General features: G+C 42.3%; 1 protein-coding gene across 3 annotated transcripts in view; it reads right to left on the reverse strand.

The window, feature by feature from the left end:
• The window catches only part of Ddhd2 (DDHD domain containing 2), a 29,088-nt gene extending 12,921 nt beyond the window's left edge, over positions 1 to 16,167 (reverse strand). Inside the window, exons 1-10 of one of the 3 annotated variants that reach the window (XM_021169791.2) lie at positions 16,035 to 16,167; positions 14,721 to 14,946; positions 13,861 to 14,051; positions 12,657 to 12,746; positions 11,450 to 11,570; positions 9,528 to 9,617; positions 7,698 to 7,833; positions 2,305 to 2,513; positions 1,992 to 2,059; positions 152 to 274 (exon numbers count right to left, since the gene is read on the reverse strand). In XM_021169791.2, the coding sequence (XP_021025450.1) occupies positions 152 to 274; positions 1,992 to 2,059; positions 2,305 to 2,513; positions 7,698 to 7,833; positions 9,528 to 9,617; positions 11,450 to 11,570; positions 12,657 to 12,746; positions 13,861 to 14,051; positions 14,721 to 14,940 (1,248 nt within the window). In that variant the 5' untranslated portion in view covers positions 14,941 to 14,946; positions 16,035 to 16,167. Of the gene's footprint in view, positions 1 to 151; positions 275 to 1,991; positions 2,060 to 2,304; positions 2,514 to 7,697; positions 7,834 to 9,527; positions 9,618 to 11,449; positions 11,571 to 12,656; positions 12,747 to 13,860; positions 14,052 to 14,720; positions 14,947 to 15,953 lie in introns of all 3 variants that reach the window. The other 2 variants (XM_021169790.2, XR_002378527.1) reach the window with 2 other exon arrangements.
• Positions 16,168 to 16,475: the final 308 nt, after the last annotated feature.

Raw genomic sequence — 16,475 nt, forward strand, 5'->3', positions numbered from 1 at the left:
TCAGACACTCCAGAAGAGGGCACCAGATCTCGTTACGGATGGTTGTGAGCCACCATGTGGTTGCTGGGATTTGAACTCTGGACCTTCGGAAGAGCAGTTGGGTGCTCTTACCCACTGAGCCATCTCACCAGCCCTAAAAGCCTATTCTTACCAGAGCTTCTCTGTCAACTTTCTCCTTCTCAAAGACGGTGACGAACTCAGAGAGTTGAAGCTTCTTTAGGTCTTCTTCTAACGTTGATGCATCGCCTCGGTCCTCAGCAGAGCTCAATGAACCCTAAAAATCGTATCATAAAGTTTATTACTCAGAAAACGTCTTTACTAATACTACTTTATAATATGAGGCATATCATGTAAGATATTTACAACAATGAACTGAACTCTAACCTTTGCCTTGGTTTTGAGATAAGGTCTCATGTAGCCCAGGCTGGCCTCAAACTTACTGTGTGACTGAGGACTCGATTTCCTTTAATTCTGGACCCTTCTGCCTCAACCTCCCAAGTTTTGGGATTACAGGTATATATTACCACACCCAGTTTTAAATAAATTTTAACTTACACCAAATAAAACAGGGATGTCCAACTTTTTGCAACCTCAACTAATTTTTTTTTTTTTACTTCTACCTTTTTACCTTTTCTTTTGTAGACAGTATACATTGTCTAGACCTAGCTGGCCTCACACTCACAGATCCACCTGCTCTTGCCTCCCAGAGGCTGGAATTAAAGGCATGTGCCACAATGCCTGGCAAAAATTTTTTTTTTTACTTAATATCAAAGTCTCTCCATTATCATTAAAAAGCCCTTAATGAATGCTTATGAAGAAAACATAATTTAAGATAAAATAATCAGGGCTGGAGCAACGACTCAGTCGTTAGGAGCACTGGCTACTCTTCCAGGGACCTTTACTTCCTAGCAACCACATGACAGCTCACAACTTAACTCCAGCACCAGGGAATCCAATGTCCTCTCTGGCTTCTGAGGACTCCAGTACAGGGATGGTGCAGACATACATGAAGGCAAACCCCTGATACACATAACATTCTAAATCAGTCGAGGAGGCTGGAAAGGTGGCTCAGCAGTTCACAGCTTGCTCTCTTGTAGAGGATTTGGTAACTAGCACAGATGGTTGCTTACAACTCTCTGTAACTTCAGTTCACGGCACCTGATGCCCTCTTCTGACCTTCAGGGGCAGCAGGTGCATATACAATGAATATATACACATACAGGCAATACAGCTATACAGGAGCTAGAGAGATGGGCCGGTGGTTAAGAGAACTCTTCTTCCAGAGGACCCTAGAGTTCAGTTCCCAGCATCCACATGCTGAGGCACAACCATCAGTTTTGAGGGGTCTTGTACCTTCTGATGCACACACACACATACACACACACACACGGGCAAAGCTCAGATATAAAAAACAAATCAAAGCAAAAAAGCCATACGTATACAAAAAAATAAATCTAAAAAACAAAACAAAGGTGCAAAATAGTCTAAGACAGAACCCAAGTCTTGGAAGAACTCAGAACCCAAAGGTTCACAGGACACTTACAAAAATAAATAAATTATAAGATGGTCTATCAAATACTGAATCAATCTAATACTGAATCAATCTTATCTGTGGTAAAATGTCTGTCCATGGACTTTATGAAGAGAAGTTTCATCATCCAGTCTCCCCTTGTCTTTCACACATAACTTCTACAAAACACCCACACCAGTCTTCCTGTCCTTACACACTCCACAATGAGCTCAGGAGAACAGTTCTAGTCAAGCCCCAGCAGTGCAGATTTACAGAGAAGGAAAACACCTATGCTTAGTCTATAATATGCAGGGGTCCTTGCTTCTAGCATGCAAGAATGACAAGGCATAATTACCAGGCTGTTACAATAAATGCACATTTAACATGGCATAAGACTAAATAGCTAAACACAAAAGGCTGGAAATCTAAAAATCTTTAGTATAGAATACTACAAAAGAACCTATCTAAACTTCCAAATTACCTTTTCACTGTCAATATCCCCAATAGAATTTTTCTGATTTGTTAGGATATCAAACAATATAAGCGAACCTATAAGTAAAATAGAAGAAGGGACAATTTCTAAGACATTGGCTGTCCTTTATACAAAACGTTATAAGCCAATTACAAATGTAAGAAAATCAACACAGAGAATCTTTCCAATTTCCCACCCCCCTTCCGACCCCTTGCAAACTCTTCCTCATTGATTATTTAGTTTTCTGACTCTACAACGGATTAGAGACACTGCATTTCATAGTGCGATTGTCCTCTCTGGCTACAGAGAATTCATTTGTTACCTAAACTATGACCAGCAATGGATACACCCCCTTTGAAATCAGGGTTCCTCTGCAGAAAAAGTGTATATATTCGGTTCATTTCAGAAGCTACTGTGTCCACAATAGTCTGACAGTAGGTGGGGCTGTTGTAGAAGAAGACATCCAGAATTGTATCATTAGTGAAGTGTCTGAGGCGATTGATACTGGGTAAGGTTATCCGTTGCAGATCTCTGAGGGAGGAAAAAAAAAGATATTTTAAGCAGGAAACCTAAATGTAGTCCATTGTTACTTCTAAATTATTATTTAACTTATTCTTAAAGCTTATAATCAAATATGCAATAATAGAAGAGATACTTATCAAGGCGGAGAAAAGACAAAAGTTTGAAAATATATGTTTAGTGAAGCAAAAAAGAGGTGATCAAATAAAGACACCCAGTTTCTTCAATACAGAAATTATAAAATCAAAACAAAAAAACTTAGAAAGTTAAGATGGAGACATGCCATGTCATGTAGGCAGATCTGTGTGACTTCTAGAGTAGCCTAGTCTACAGAGTGAGTTCCAGAAAAACCAGGGCTACATTAAAAAAACTCTGACTTGCAAAACAAACAAGCAAAAACAAAACAAAAAATGAAAATAAAAAAAGAAAAGAGAGAGACATTTAATTTCAGAGTATAAACTTTGAATCTCAGTCTAGAAAAAAAAATTGACAGGCTATCACTTCCTAGCCCAGGCTAGCCTTGATCTTGTGATTCTTGGTTCAGCCTCTCCAGTAATGGGGATTGCAGGTGTAGAGCACCACCCTCAGCTTAGATTTCAGTATTAAATATGTGTCCATCCGTGTCGTACAGGTATATAAAGTATCAGCTGGACACAGGAAATTTGAATTTTCTCCATGAGAACTGCCGTTTATTCCTGAAGTTGCCAAATTGTCATCAAGGATTCACCAATTGGTGTCCAAGGGACACAGAGGCTCACACACTGAGTGGGGGTTGCCAGGAGTATGGGGGAGGTGGGATAGGTCCTCCTCCTTCTAATGCCACAGAAAAGGGTCATCCCCTGGCTAGCTCTCTTCCCCACCCCCCAGGTCCAGTTTTTCTTGGGGAGAAGGGCTGTGGGCCTGAGAAGAGGCCCAGCTCCAGGATGGAGGAGCACTGGGGAAGAACCCATGCACTGTAACTCCGATCCTCACGGGAGGAGACTGCGGAGGTTGGCTGACCCAGGCTTCCCCTGCCCTAGATTTGGAGATCTAAATGTTAGTTTAAACTGTTGCTTTCTTCTTTTTCCTTTTTCCTGAGACAGTGTCTGTCTGAATAGTCACGGCCATCCTGGAACTTACTGTGTAGACCAGATGGGCCTCAAACTCACAGATCTGTCTGCCTCTACCTCTGCCTCCTGAGATTAGAGACATACACGACCATGGCCAGAAAAAGGTGCTGAAGCCCCCAGAACTGGAACTACAGGCCTTTGTGAGCTACAATTTAGGTGCTAGGACCTGAACTTGCATCCTCTGTAAGAGCATTTTTTTTTTAGTTAAAGATTTATTTATTTATTATATGTAAGTACACTGTAGCTGTCTTCAGACCCTCCAGAAGAGGGAGCCAGATCTCATTACGGATGGTTGTGAGCAACCATGTGGTTGCTGGGATTTGAACTCCAGACCTTCAGAAGAGCAGTCGGGTGCTCTTACCCACTGAGCCATCTCACCAGCCCATGTAAGAGCACGTTTAACCAATACATTAACTATAGCCCTAATCCTAACTCTTCGCTACGTTTCCCCACAGAGCTGAGAGCTGAACACAAGGTCTTCATCTAAATTCCCAAACTCACTAGATACTATTTTTTTAATTATAAGACAATTTACTTATGGTTATTACAGATGTCAAGTTGTGTCCCCCTTTCAAAGATCTACTAATGCACCAGTTAAATAACTAAATTATCACCTTTAAGTAAGAAACCAAAAATAAAAAGAAACAATGCAGAGAGGGGGTGGAAAAAGATTTAAGAGGCCAAGGAAGGGGAGGACTGCTGTGAAGTGGCACCTTCTGGACATAATATAGCTGTGTGTACCCGGGAATTCACTGCAGTTATGGTTACACCGAGAATAAAAACAACCAATCTATACAAGGGCAAGCCAAGGTCACCAGTCAGCACTCCATCAGGCAGCAGTAACCAGATTGAGTCAGTCAGTCTGTCTGTCTCTCTCACACACACACACACACACATACACACACACACACACACACACATACACACACACACACAAAACATAAAGGTGGCAGGGAGATCATGGGCGGGTTGCTGACAAGTGTTGGGAGTGCACACTATCAAGATACACTGAGCACATTCAGGAAACTGCCAAGAGTGAATAAAGATTTGTTAAACGTGAGATGGATGAGGACAGGTCAGGATGCAGCCAAGCAGTGCGTGACAGGCTGGCCGAGACTCTGGGGGTTTGAGCAGGAGGATGAGGAATCAAGGGTTTTGGAGAGAGGATCTGACTTGAGATGACTCTGAACCCTTGGTCCTATCTCCACCTCCCACATGCTAGAGTTACAAGCATTAACTAACAATAGGCCCTTTGAACATTTACTTGGTAAATAATTTTTTTTGAAAATTTTGTATATAAATGTAGCATGCATAGTGGTACATTCTGAATGATATTTACTGAATAAATTATACGCATATAAAAATACCATATGGGCTGGTGAGATGGCTCAGTGGGTAAGAGCATCCGACTGCTCTTCCAAAGGTCCTGAGTTCAAATCCCAGCAACCACATGGTGGCTCACAACCACCCGTAATGAGATCTGATGCCCTCTTCTGGAGTGTCTGAAGACAGCTACAGTGTACTTACATATAATAAATAAATAAATCTTAAAAAAAAAAAATACCATATATCAGGGTTCTTTCACTTTTTACTGATTCTTTGTAAATTTCACATCATGTACTCCAACTATCAGTTTCTTAAACTTGTGACTCCTTATCATCCAAAACATGTTCAAATGACTCCAGGTACGTAGGTATATAAAATAAGTATGTATCAAACATTCACTGATTGTCTGACCACCATATGTGCACTACAATCAATGTGCCTGCATGCACACACACACACACACACGCTCCTTGTCTTTTTCAGTAATGATAAGTAGTGATGGTTTTTTTTTTTTTTTTTTTTTTTTTGGTGAGGAGCTATCGGTTGGTTTTGTTTTTCTTTTTTTAAGCAAGGTCTCTCTACAGAGCCCTGGCTATCCTGAACTTCACTATGTATACCAGTCTGACCTTGAACTCAAAGAGATCCACCTGCCTCTGCCTCTGCCTCCTGAGTGCTATAATTAAAGGCATCTGCTACCACACCAGGAACAATTCGTTAATTTTAACCAGAGATAGCTCAAGACAAAGGACTGACTATAACTTAATAATAAATCTCCACAAAATTATAAATATATAGTGATGGCTTCTGCAGTAGATATACTAACATCAGAACAGTACAGGTAAGATTAGCATGGCCCTGTGCAAGACAGCGAACAAATTCAGGAAAATGCAGGCTTCTTTGTTTTGTTTTGTTTTACCACAAATTTGATCTGATATATGCCAAGCATGCCTTTGTACACTGGTATGTAGGTGAGAACGCATAGGCAAAACACCCATATACATAAAATAACTAAAAAAGTATAAATGTTCTACACTGAAGCTGTACATGGTAGTGCAGCCCAGAGCTGTAATCCCAACCCTGGGAAGCTAAGGCATGAGGATCAGTATTTCAGTCAGCACGGGCTGTACAGTAAGACACTGTCTCAAAAAGGAGGAAGTGAGCTGGGAGGAGGGGCTAACCCTGTATCACTCAGGCATCAGTGGGACTTAGTGCTAATGGCTGTGATGCAGCTTTGTAGTGGAATGCACGGCCCGGGCAAACCCTACAAACAGAAAGCACACAGGAGAGAGAGAAGCCCTTTAATGCTGAAAACCTTGGGGCCCTTGAGGACATGGCTACCTTACGGAAGGACTGGGAGGAGGCTGGTGTGGAAGAGAAAGAAGAAAGAGAATACTGAGTGGACTATCAGGAAGGCGATACTTTTATGAGAAGCTTAATTCTTTTTGTTTTGGTTTGCTTTTTTTTTTTTTTTAAGATCTATTTATTATTATACATAAGTACACTGTAGCTGTTTTCAGACACACCAGAAGAGGGCGTCAGATCTCATTACGGGTGGTTGTGAGTCACCATGTGGTTGCTGGGATTTGAACTCAGGACCTTCAGAAGAGCACTAAGTGCTCTTAACTGCTGAGCCATCTCTCCAGCCCCCTTGCTTTGCTTTTTGAGACAGTCATAGTCTTTACTATCCTGGAACTCACACTGACCTCAAACTCAGAGATCCATCTGCCTCCACCTCCCTCTATCTCCTGAGTGTGGGGATTAAAGGGATATACCACCAAGGCCACCAGGATGCTTATTCTCTTCAACACTGGAAGTGAAGGTCTCCTCAGTTAATCTGTATGTAGTAGTATATGCACTCAGAGGCACTTGGAGAGAAAATCTCTTGTACTGTATGGAAGCATCACCTGTCAATAAAATGCTGTTGGCCTATTAGCTCAGGCAGAAAATGGGAAGGAGGAAGTTCCAATACAGAGAAACAGGAAACCTCTGAAGGAAGACAGTTCTATGAAACAGAGGACCAGCTAACTAGCCACATGACAGAACTTAGAATAGTATAACAGGGTGATTAAGTTATGTGCTACTCAGGGAACAATCAAAGGCTTTTGGCCTAGACATTCATTCATATATAAGAAGTCTCAGAATCGCCGGGCGGTGGTGGCGCATGCCTTTAATCCTAGCACTTGGGAGGCAGAGGCAGGCAGATTTCTGAGTTTGAAGCCAGCCTGGTCTACAGAGTGAGTTCCAGGACAGCCAGGGCTACACAGAGAAACCCTGTCTCAAACAGAAACAAACAAACAAAAAAGAAGTCTCAGAATCATTATTTCAGGGAACAAAGAGGCGGCAGTTACAGATGGTTCCAAGTAGTTACAGACCTACACTTTAAATATGAACGCTTTGTCAATGACCCAAGCTGTCCATTTCTCTGATAGGTATTAAATAAAATTTCTATCTTTAATTTTTTATTTTAATATATAATCAGCTATTAAAAATGTACTTAAGCGGGCTGGCAAGATGGCTCAGCGGGTAAGAGCACTGACTGCTCTTCCGAAGGTCCTAAATTTAAATCCCAGCAACCACATGGTGGCTCACAACCATGCGTAATGAGATCTGACGCCCTCTTCCGGGGCATCCGAAGTCTGTTACAGTGTACCCTATGTCTAATAATAAATAAGTCCTTAAAAAGAAAATGTACTTAAGCATGATGACAATCAAAAATACTCTAATCACAGTTAACAATTTCAGGGTCTCAGGGACTACTCACATGTCCACGCCAGTAGAATGCAAAGGACTGTGCCAGTTGACTGGAAGAAACTCCACCCTTCCGATCTGCTCATTTTCTTGGGCTTTCTTAAAATGTGTTTGGAGCAGGTTCAAGGAAACACTTCGAAAATCATTAACTAAAAAAGAAAATTAACGTATGCATCAACAGCAAAGCAGTTAATACACAGGCTCTGGATGCAACAAAACACCAGCAGCACCTGCTGTGCACCTTAGAGACACACTGCCTGCACACAAAATAACTAGCCTACAAAAGACTCAGACATGTAATTAGGAGAAGTTTCATATAAAGCTTGGGTTTATCATATGAAACACTATATAACAGAATGCTTTCGCTTTTGAAATCCCATGACTCCACGTCAAGCATCTTGTAGTCCTGTTCTTACCCTAACTGCAGTTGTTACTGCTTTCCTGTTTGATTTTTCATGTGTGTTTGACAGAAACAGCATCAGTCAGCTGGTCTATCAAAATGGCTCAGTAAGTCATGGTGCCTGCCACCAGGCCTGAACACCTGTGGACACACATGGCGGAAAGAGAGAAGTGACTTCTCCAAGTTGTCCTCTGACCTCCACAAATATGCTGTGCCACATATGTGCTCGCACACAAATACGAAAATGAAATTCTTTAATATTTAAAAATTATTTTTAAAAGAAACAGTTTAAAAAAGAAAAAGACAGCAGGGAGTGCGGCTCACACCTTCAGTGCCAGCACTCAGAGGCAGAAGCAAGCGCAACTCAATGAACTCAGGCCAGATGGTCAGCCTCATAATGGATCCCTGGTCAGTCAGGGTTACATAGTGAGAGCCTGTCTAAAAAGACAGGCAGGCAGGCAGACAGACAGACGTAGACACTCCTGGAATGGAAATAGGCTAGTAAACTAACTGGAAAGACAGCTATTCAAAAGTCAAAACTTCCGGGTTTTAAAAACATCCATTAGCCAATAATTTATATTTATTTTTTAAAAAGTTACTTCTGGACAGGTGTGGTGAGGCCTTTAATTCTAGGAGCTGGAAGGCAGAAACAATCAGATCTCTGAGTTCAAGGCCAGCTTGGTCTACAAAGAGAGTTCCAGGACAGCCAGAGGGAGAACCCTTCCTTAGAAAGACAAAGTTACTTTTATATATTTACTCATGTGTGTGCTTTGCCCGCATGTTGTATCTGTGCTATACGCATACACTGGCTGCAGAGGCCGGGAAAGGCCACCAGACCCCTGTAACTGGCCTTCAGAGAGTTTGGAGCTGTCACGTGCATGCTGGAGGAGCAGCCAATGAGTGCTTCAAACTGCTGAGCCTTCTCCACATCCTGTAATACTTTAGATTTTTGGAAAATACACTGTTGTTCAACATTTTTATCACATCAACCTTAACCTTGCAGAACATAATTCCCAAGTGGGACAAACTGTGAAGCCCACCAAACTCTGAAGATACTGCCTTTCAAAATTAAGTTACATTCATGACTTCAGCTGAGGTTTGCCAGAGGTTTGTTGTGCTCTGAATTACAATACTGGTAAGTCTCTGTTATTAAACTCTCATCCTTATGGCTCTGAATTTGGTTATAAATAGGCTGGTTAAATCACAGACGAGTTTCACCAGGATTACAGGATTACTCACTCACAGTAAATAACACTAGCTAAGAGTATTAAGTCTCTGAACTTATCAACCCTCGGGTCTAAGGGAAGCTTCACTCCCTTCTCACCATCCTTAGCTACAAAGCTTCTTATGTACTTAAGGTAACAGACTAAAGACAATGCTTGATCCTGCTCACAGGGGATAATGTTTCTCAAATGAGCTATCGTACATGCTTTACAGACCTACCACATTGAACAATGCTTCGAAAACGAAGATCACAAGCTGGGCCAATCCCATGGACTACAAACACTAAGTGATCTATTTGTAACGGTTCCCCTAGAAATAGAATTAAAAAGAAAAATTAGGAAGATTATAAATATAACAAAATTAAAATAAAAATAGATAAGTTAAAAGGTACAAAATAGTCATATATTTAATTACTTAATACAACATTAATTTTACTAATTTTTTTTTTCTGGTTTTAGAGCTTTATTGTAGGAAGGTAGGGAGAAAGAAGGTAGAAAGAGGGAGGTCGTCCATGGCCGTGTTGGGGGGGGGGGGTAGAGATGAGAGTAAGGAAGGTGAGAGCTTAAAGCTTACTAATTTTTTTTTTCTGGTTTTAGAGCTTTATTGTAGGAAGGTAGGGAGAAAGAAGGTAGAAAGAGGGAGGTCGTCCATGGCCGTGTTGGGGGGGGGGGGTAGAGATGAGAGTAAGGAAGGTGAGAGCTTAAAGCTTACTAATTTTTTTTTTCTGGTGCTATTCACGCACTGAGTGCACACATCCATTACCCAGATGTATTTCAATTGGTAGAATGTGCCACACCCACTCCAGTAAAGACTGTGTGGCAGGCCCAAAAGCTTGGATGCAGTCCCAAGGCAAAAATGTTTCATGGAAACTTAGCCTCCTGGAACCTTGGCATTCCCATAGCACGAATGCTCCCTGCGATTTGTCCCTGCGATTATTGTGGAGGGTCTTGCACGCTTTCTTGCAGTATTTTACTGGATAGGAGCTAGAAATCTCAGGGCAAGCTTAGCAAAGTATACTTAGGATTCTCATTACAGACATGAATGGCAGCCTACATTACATATTAGTAGAAAGAAGGTGGGTCATGGTTTAAGGAGGAACTGGAGTACTGTATTATTCATGAATGGGTTAGTAGTATGGAACTCCCCTGGTGCATGTTTTCTCTATGCCCAGAGGAATAGCATAACTAGGTATTTACTAAGGGACCCCTGGTGGTGGGTTTAGCATTGCATCAGACCACTCACCTGGTTCCTGTGAATACCTGATTTTAGATAGGGCTGTTCCTATCTCAACTGTAAACATTGCCTGGTTCCTGCCAGTCTTTTTTGTTTGTTTGTTTGTTTGTTTGAGACAGGGTTCTGACAGTCTTTTTGTATGCATTTCTCTGTTTTGTGTCAGATAACTTCAATGTACCTTGGCTGATGTGTCACCTAACTTCTTTGCTTTCTTCTGTAATATATAAGTCTGATGCTCTTTTTGAGAAATTACGTTCAGATCAACACTCCCTTGAGTTCGCGTCTGTTTGTCATTTTTCACCAACTCCCTGCCCACCTGTACCAGGACCCTGATTCTCCTGCGGGTTGAGGGGCTGCTTGAGGCGAGTCCGTGGCAAGAATGCTTGCCTAGCATACACAAATCCAGCCCTACATTTCTTTGTTTGTTTTGGGACAAAGTCTCACTATGTTGCATAGGCTAGCCTGGAGCTCACTATGCAGACCAGGCTGGTCTCAACCTCACAGAGATCCACTGGCCTCGGCTGGACCACTGACTAATGAGATGCACTACAATGTCCAGGGAAGACTTAGGTTTGATCCTAGTATCACATAAAATGATCAAAGCAGGGCATCCCTCTACTCTCAGCACAAGAGGGATGGTTGTAGAAATATCAAAACTTTAAGGTTAGCCTTAACTATAAAATGAGTTTAAGACCAGTCCTAACTTACAGGAGACCTTTGTCAAAAAACAAGAATAAAAACAAAAGCAAAAATGTAGATGAAATGATATTAGTCTTAACTTACAATGAACTCACATAATTAAAGAACATTTTTAATCCTCTGAAGTAATACAAATCCAAAGAGGAAAGCCACAAATTATAGAATAAATCAACATCAGAACATAAGGAAAAATAAAGGATTAACATTACCACAGTGAATATCAACAGGGATGTTCTCGACGCCTCGTTTTACTGATCTTGGCCGACCTTGTTCAGTGGATGTTGAACCCCATTCATCAGACCCTGCGATTGGCTGGTAATGCACCATGAGCTTAAGCAGAAAAGATCAGAGCAATATAGTCTACATTCACTTGTGATTTAAGACTTCTTTTTTTTTTTTTTTNTAGCCCTGGCTGTCCTGGAACTCACTCTGTAGACCAGGCTGGCCTCAAACTCAGAAATCTGCCTGCCTCTGCCTCCCAAGTGCTGGGATTAAAGGCGTGGGCGATTTAAGACATTTTGAATGACAAAAACAAATCTGTCATATAACCAAACCTTAACTGGAGTTTTGACAAGCAAGTCCTATAGCCTGAAAGTAAAAAAGTAAAAAAAAGTAAGTAAAAAAAAAAGAAAGTAAAAAAGAAGCCTGACAATACATTAAACTAACAGATCAGATGGGCCAGGTGTGGTGGTGCATGCTTTTAATTCCTGCACATGGGAGGCAGAAGCAAGAACTTCTGTGAGTTTGAATCAGCTTGGTCAACACAGCTAGTACAGTGAACTCAAAGCCAACCAAGGCCACATAATAAGACACTCTTAAAAAATAAATCCTATACATGAAAGACATAAAAGGATTTTCCCTAAGGAAAATTCTTAGGGCTGGGGAGACAGCTCAGTGTGTGAAGCACTCACTGCTATCACTACCTGAAGTAATATCCCCAGAGCCCAGGTAATGGTGGGCACAATAGCACATGAATCTCATCCGCAGCTCTGATGCTGAGATGAGAGGCAGAACACAGGATTCTGGGAGGGAGACAGGAGAAGCCTTACAAGCTAGCCTGGTATACACATCAGAGAACAATGAAGAATTCCGTCTCAGGCTAGAACAGGACTGACATTCAAATCGGCCTTGACTTCAACAAGCACACTGTTGTATATGCATATCCACATTCACACATACACTGAACACAAATCACAAACACAGGCAGTATATACATATACACGTCATACACATATAGAAGAAAATTCTGACATAAGCTAGCTGGAGTAAATAGTGACTATAAACATTAATAACCTTTATAACAGAGAGTCCAACATCAACTATGCCAAAGGTCATTCTATGTGGCGTCCATAGAACAAAAGAGCCACTGGGTTTCCTTAGTAATACACTGACCTTTGATCTAAATCTTCCCCTTACCTTTGGGTTGTGTAACACAATAATTTCTCTGTTTGGAGATTCTAGTTTTTTTTTCCATTCATCCAGAGTTACTGCAAGCATGTACGTATCCTTAAAAGAAAATGTATTTTATATTAGATTCTCTAACAACTGTTTTTAAAGCCGAACTTATTAATGAATTCCAGTAAGAAAAATTATTCTCCAAGTTAACAAATTCATTTTAAAACTCTTGGTAGTATAGTGCCGGAAAATGGATGCAGGGCCTCGCATGTATTAGACCAGCGCTTTACCACGGAACTGTATTCCTAGCTATTCAACAACATCAATATCGATAACAATCTATTTCAAGTTCAAGAAAATCAATATATTTCTCAGAGTAAGAGTAATTCAAATTGGGGCTAGAGAGATGGACTGGTAGTTAAGAGCACTTGCTGTGCTGTTCTTGTTGAGGACCTGGGTTCAATTCCCAGCACCCACACAACAGCACACAAGTATTTATAGCTCCAGTTCCAGAGGCTTCCATGCCCTCTTCTGGCCTCCTTGGACACTGCACACACAGGGTACTCTTACATGCAATTAAACACTCCCTAATTAAAAGAAAAGAAAATTTAAACAGCTAGGCATCATGGCACATGCCTTTAGAATCAGCAATCAGGTGACAGAGGAAGGCAGATCTCTCTTGAGTGTAGGCCATCTTGGTCTACATAGCAAGCTCTAGGACAGTCGGGACTTCAAAGAGAAACTCTGTTTCCAAAAAAAATTTTTTTTAAATTTTCTAAGAATTATGTAAAAGATTGTTTTGTGGTTATATTTTAGATATTAACAAGAATTACCATTGGGAAACATTCAATTAATTGACTGATTAGCTTATTTATTTGTTAGAGACAAGCAAGGTTTCACTGTATAGTCCTGGATGTCCTGGGTCCCACTCTGTAGACCAGGCTAGCCTCAAACTCAAGCGCTCCACCTGCCTCTACTTCCTGAGTGCTGGGATTAAAGGCATGTACTACCATTGCCTGGGTACATTTAAATTTAAAAGGCACAATACCATTTCTAGAAAACTTGAAATTACAACTTTAATTTGAAACTAGCCTGCACAGAGAAATTACATAAAGTATGACATAAAAGCAGGTGATCTCTTCCTGGAAGTTTCACACGGTCTGTTAGAAGAATTGGGACAGGAGGAACGGAGAAAGCAGCGGGGAAACTGGACGCAGAGGAATACCTCCAAAACTTGGCTGAAGCTCTCCGAGTAGGGGACATACTTATTGTCTTTGTCTCCCTTGTAAAACCACGTACACCGTCTCACTTCCGATGGCAGCTCGTCCCAGTACACAGCATACCGCATCCGCTCCCCTAAATGAACATCATATCTGCCCCCATCGGTGGGAACAATCCTCTCATTACAATCTTTTCCTGTCAAGAATTGCAAAAAGGAAAAGAAGCACACTGTGTCACAACAACTCTCCCAAAACACCCTTGAAAGTTACAGTCCAGACAGCCACAGGAGCTGTACACAGGCTCCACTTGGCTACAGCATAAACAGAATTTGGTTCCTAGTTTTTTCTTTTTTCCTTCATCCTTTTTCTTTTTTTGGTCATATCTTTTTCATGAGTGATTTTTAGTATTTCAAACCAATTATATTTTAATAAAAAAGTAAATACTAGCTGAAGATTTTTTTCCTCTTCTAAGACAATAATGCCTCTTATACACACTTAAACACACACACACAGTCTTATACAGATACATACATAGATTTTTTTCTCAAGTTTTTACTTGGATGAAAAGGCAAATTAATAGCAAGTATGATATATCATCACGAACACTTTCTTGTCACATGAGAACAAAAGTGACATGTTAGTTCAGTCTGCACTGTGACAACTCTACACACAAACTCTCTGACTAAAAAGTCAAACACAAGCTAGAAGAGAGAAAAATACTTGATAATTATGCAGAAATTTAATATAGTTTTAAAAGGATGAAAATGGTGTAATTCTGAAATTTCATGTTAATGGCTATCACAGTAGAGGCTATTACTGGTTAGTTTTTATTAGAGTCTATTAGGAGTCATCAGTTTCTTCCTACCAGAGCCATATGCGTCTTCCAGCTGCTGTGAATCCTCAGAGTTGAAAGGAATCCAGAGCTCCTTGGAATCTAGTACCTTACAATAAAACCAATGTGGAGAAACGGGCTCATAGGAACTACTGGCGTCCATGTCTATGAGTTCGAAGGAACTACAAGAGTTCGGGGATGGGGATGGATCTGACTGAGACAGCTGCTCCTGGTGTGATTCCCCCGATGACATTTCGCTCTAGAAGACAAAATAAAAAAAAAAAAACTATCAGGGGAATTATTTTGCATCTATTAACACTGTAATGTTCATATGCTCAATAACCATTTTTGGAAGCTATTCTTGAAAACAGCAATATTTAAAAGCTACATAAATTTTATACACACACACAATTACTTGGGGAGAGAAACAAAATGTTCAGCTCCATCATTCTATACTGAGCTTCCAATTCTCCTTAGAAAACTAAAAATGTTTAATCATACAACAAGCTCTTTAGTAAACCCAGAAATGTCAAGAAACACACAGTCAAAACGGATTGCAACAGGGTGTGTTTGTTTTACCACAACTTTCAAAATAAAGGTAGCAGCACCAGCAAAAGCGTGCACACTACAAACCATTTAGTGTGTCATACAGTAATAACAGGTAGGTTTAAGGCCCCAGGCTCTATTATACATTTCTAATGACACATTTACATAACTATTGGAATCTTACTATACAGAAAATAGAACTAATCGCTTAAGAACCATTTTGGCTGATTCTCCCAGTGTGCTTCAATACAGGCTCTGGTACATTTAACGCCCAAACAGAAATTTTGCCTGCAGGCTATAGCTGTGCATCGACCCACGGAGACGCAGAGCCAGAGTTTCGGGTGAAAAGTAACAAATGACCTCAATTGCCCCCGGGACGAAGGATGCCGGACGAGTTCCCACCGACCCCAGCACTAAAGCACCCGGCGGACTAGCGCTGTAGACATAGAAGCAGAACCCAAAAGCCAGAACGAGAGATGGACGAGCGGCACCAGGCACGGTCGGACCGCACAGCTCAGGAACCAAGGCTCCCCGGCCCTCCCCGTTATCCTCCCGAGACCTCGGCCTGCCCTCCTCTCCCGACCCGCTCCGAACGCCAGCTCCGGGCTCCGAGTTCGGGATCTAGGAGAGCAGCCGAGCCGTCCACGGATGCCCCGGGGTACCGTGCACACTGGAGCCTCCCCACCCCCGGCTCGCCCCGGCCCAGGCGCCCGCGCGGACCTGGACTCGCTCGTCCACACCGCCGCTCGCGCTCTCAGCCCTCGCGGAGGGAGCCCGAGCCACATCCCCGCTGCAGCCTACCTCCCAAGCCGGGCGGGGCGGACGGGCGGAGCCTGCGGCCGCGCCCCAATCCCCGCACTCCTCGGCGCTCCAGTGGCGGCGAGCAGTGCGCCCGACGGAGTCTGCGCTCCCGGTGAGAGCCCGAGGCGCAGAAAGATCCGCCGAAGTGTCGCGAGATGTGCGGTGGGGACTGGGGGACTCGCGCGAGACCTGGCTCCTCCTGCGGGCAGACGTCGGGCACCGGGCACGCGCCGGGCACGCGCTAGCGGCGTGGGGAACACGCGCGGGAGGCCTTGTCCGCTCTGAGGCTTTGAAGGAGGAGAATCGGACCACTTGACCCCTCATGGGTCCCGGTAACCCCGGTGGACAGGACTGGGGTGACTGAAGGCTCTGTCTGTCCTCCATTCCCCCTACCCCTGTCCCCAATCCCTCCCTCTATTTGGATTGAGAGGTTGTCAAAAA

This window comes from Mus caroli, chromosome 8, assembly GCF_900094665.2.
Source record: "Mus caroli chromosome 8, CAROLI_EIJ_v1.1, whole genome shotgun sequence".
NCBI classification, from domain to species: Eukaryota; Metazoa; Chordata; class Mammalia; order Rodentia; family Muridae; genus Mus; species Mus caroli.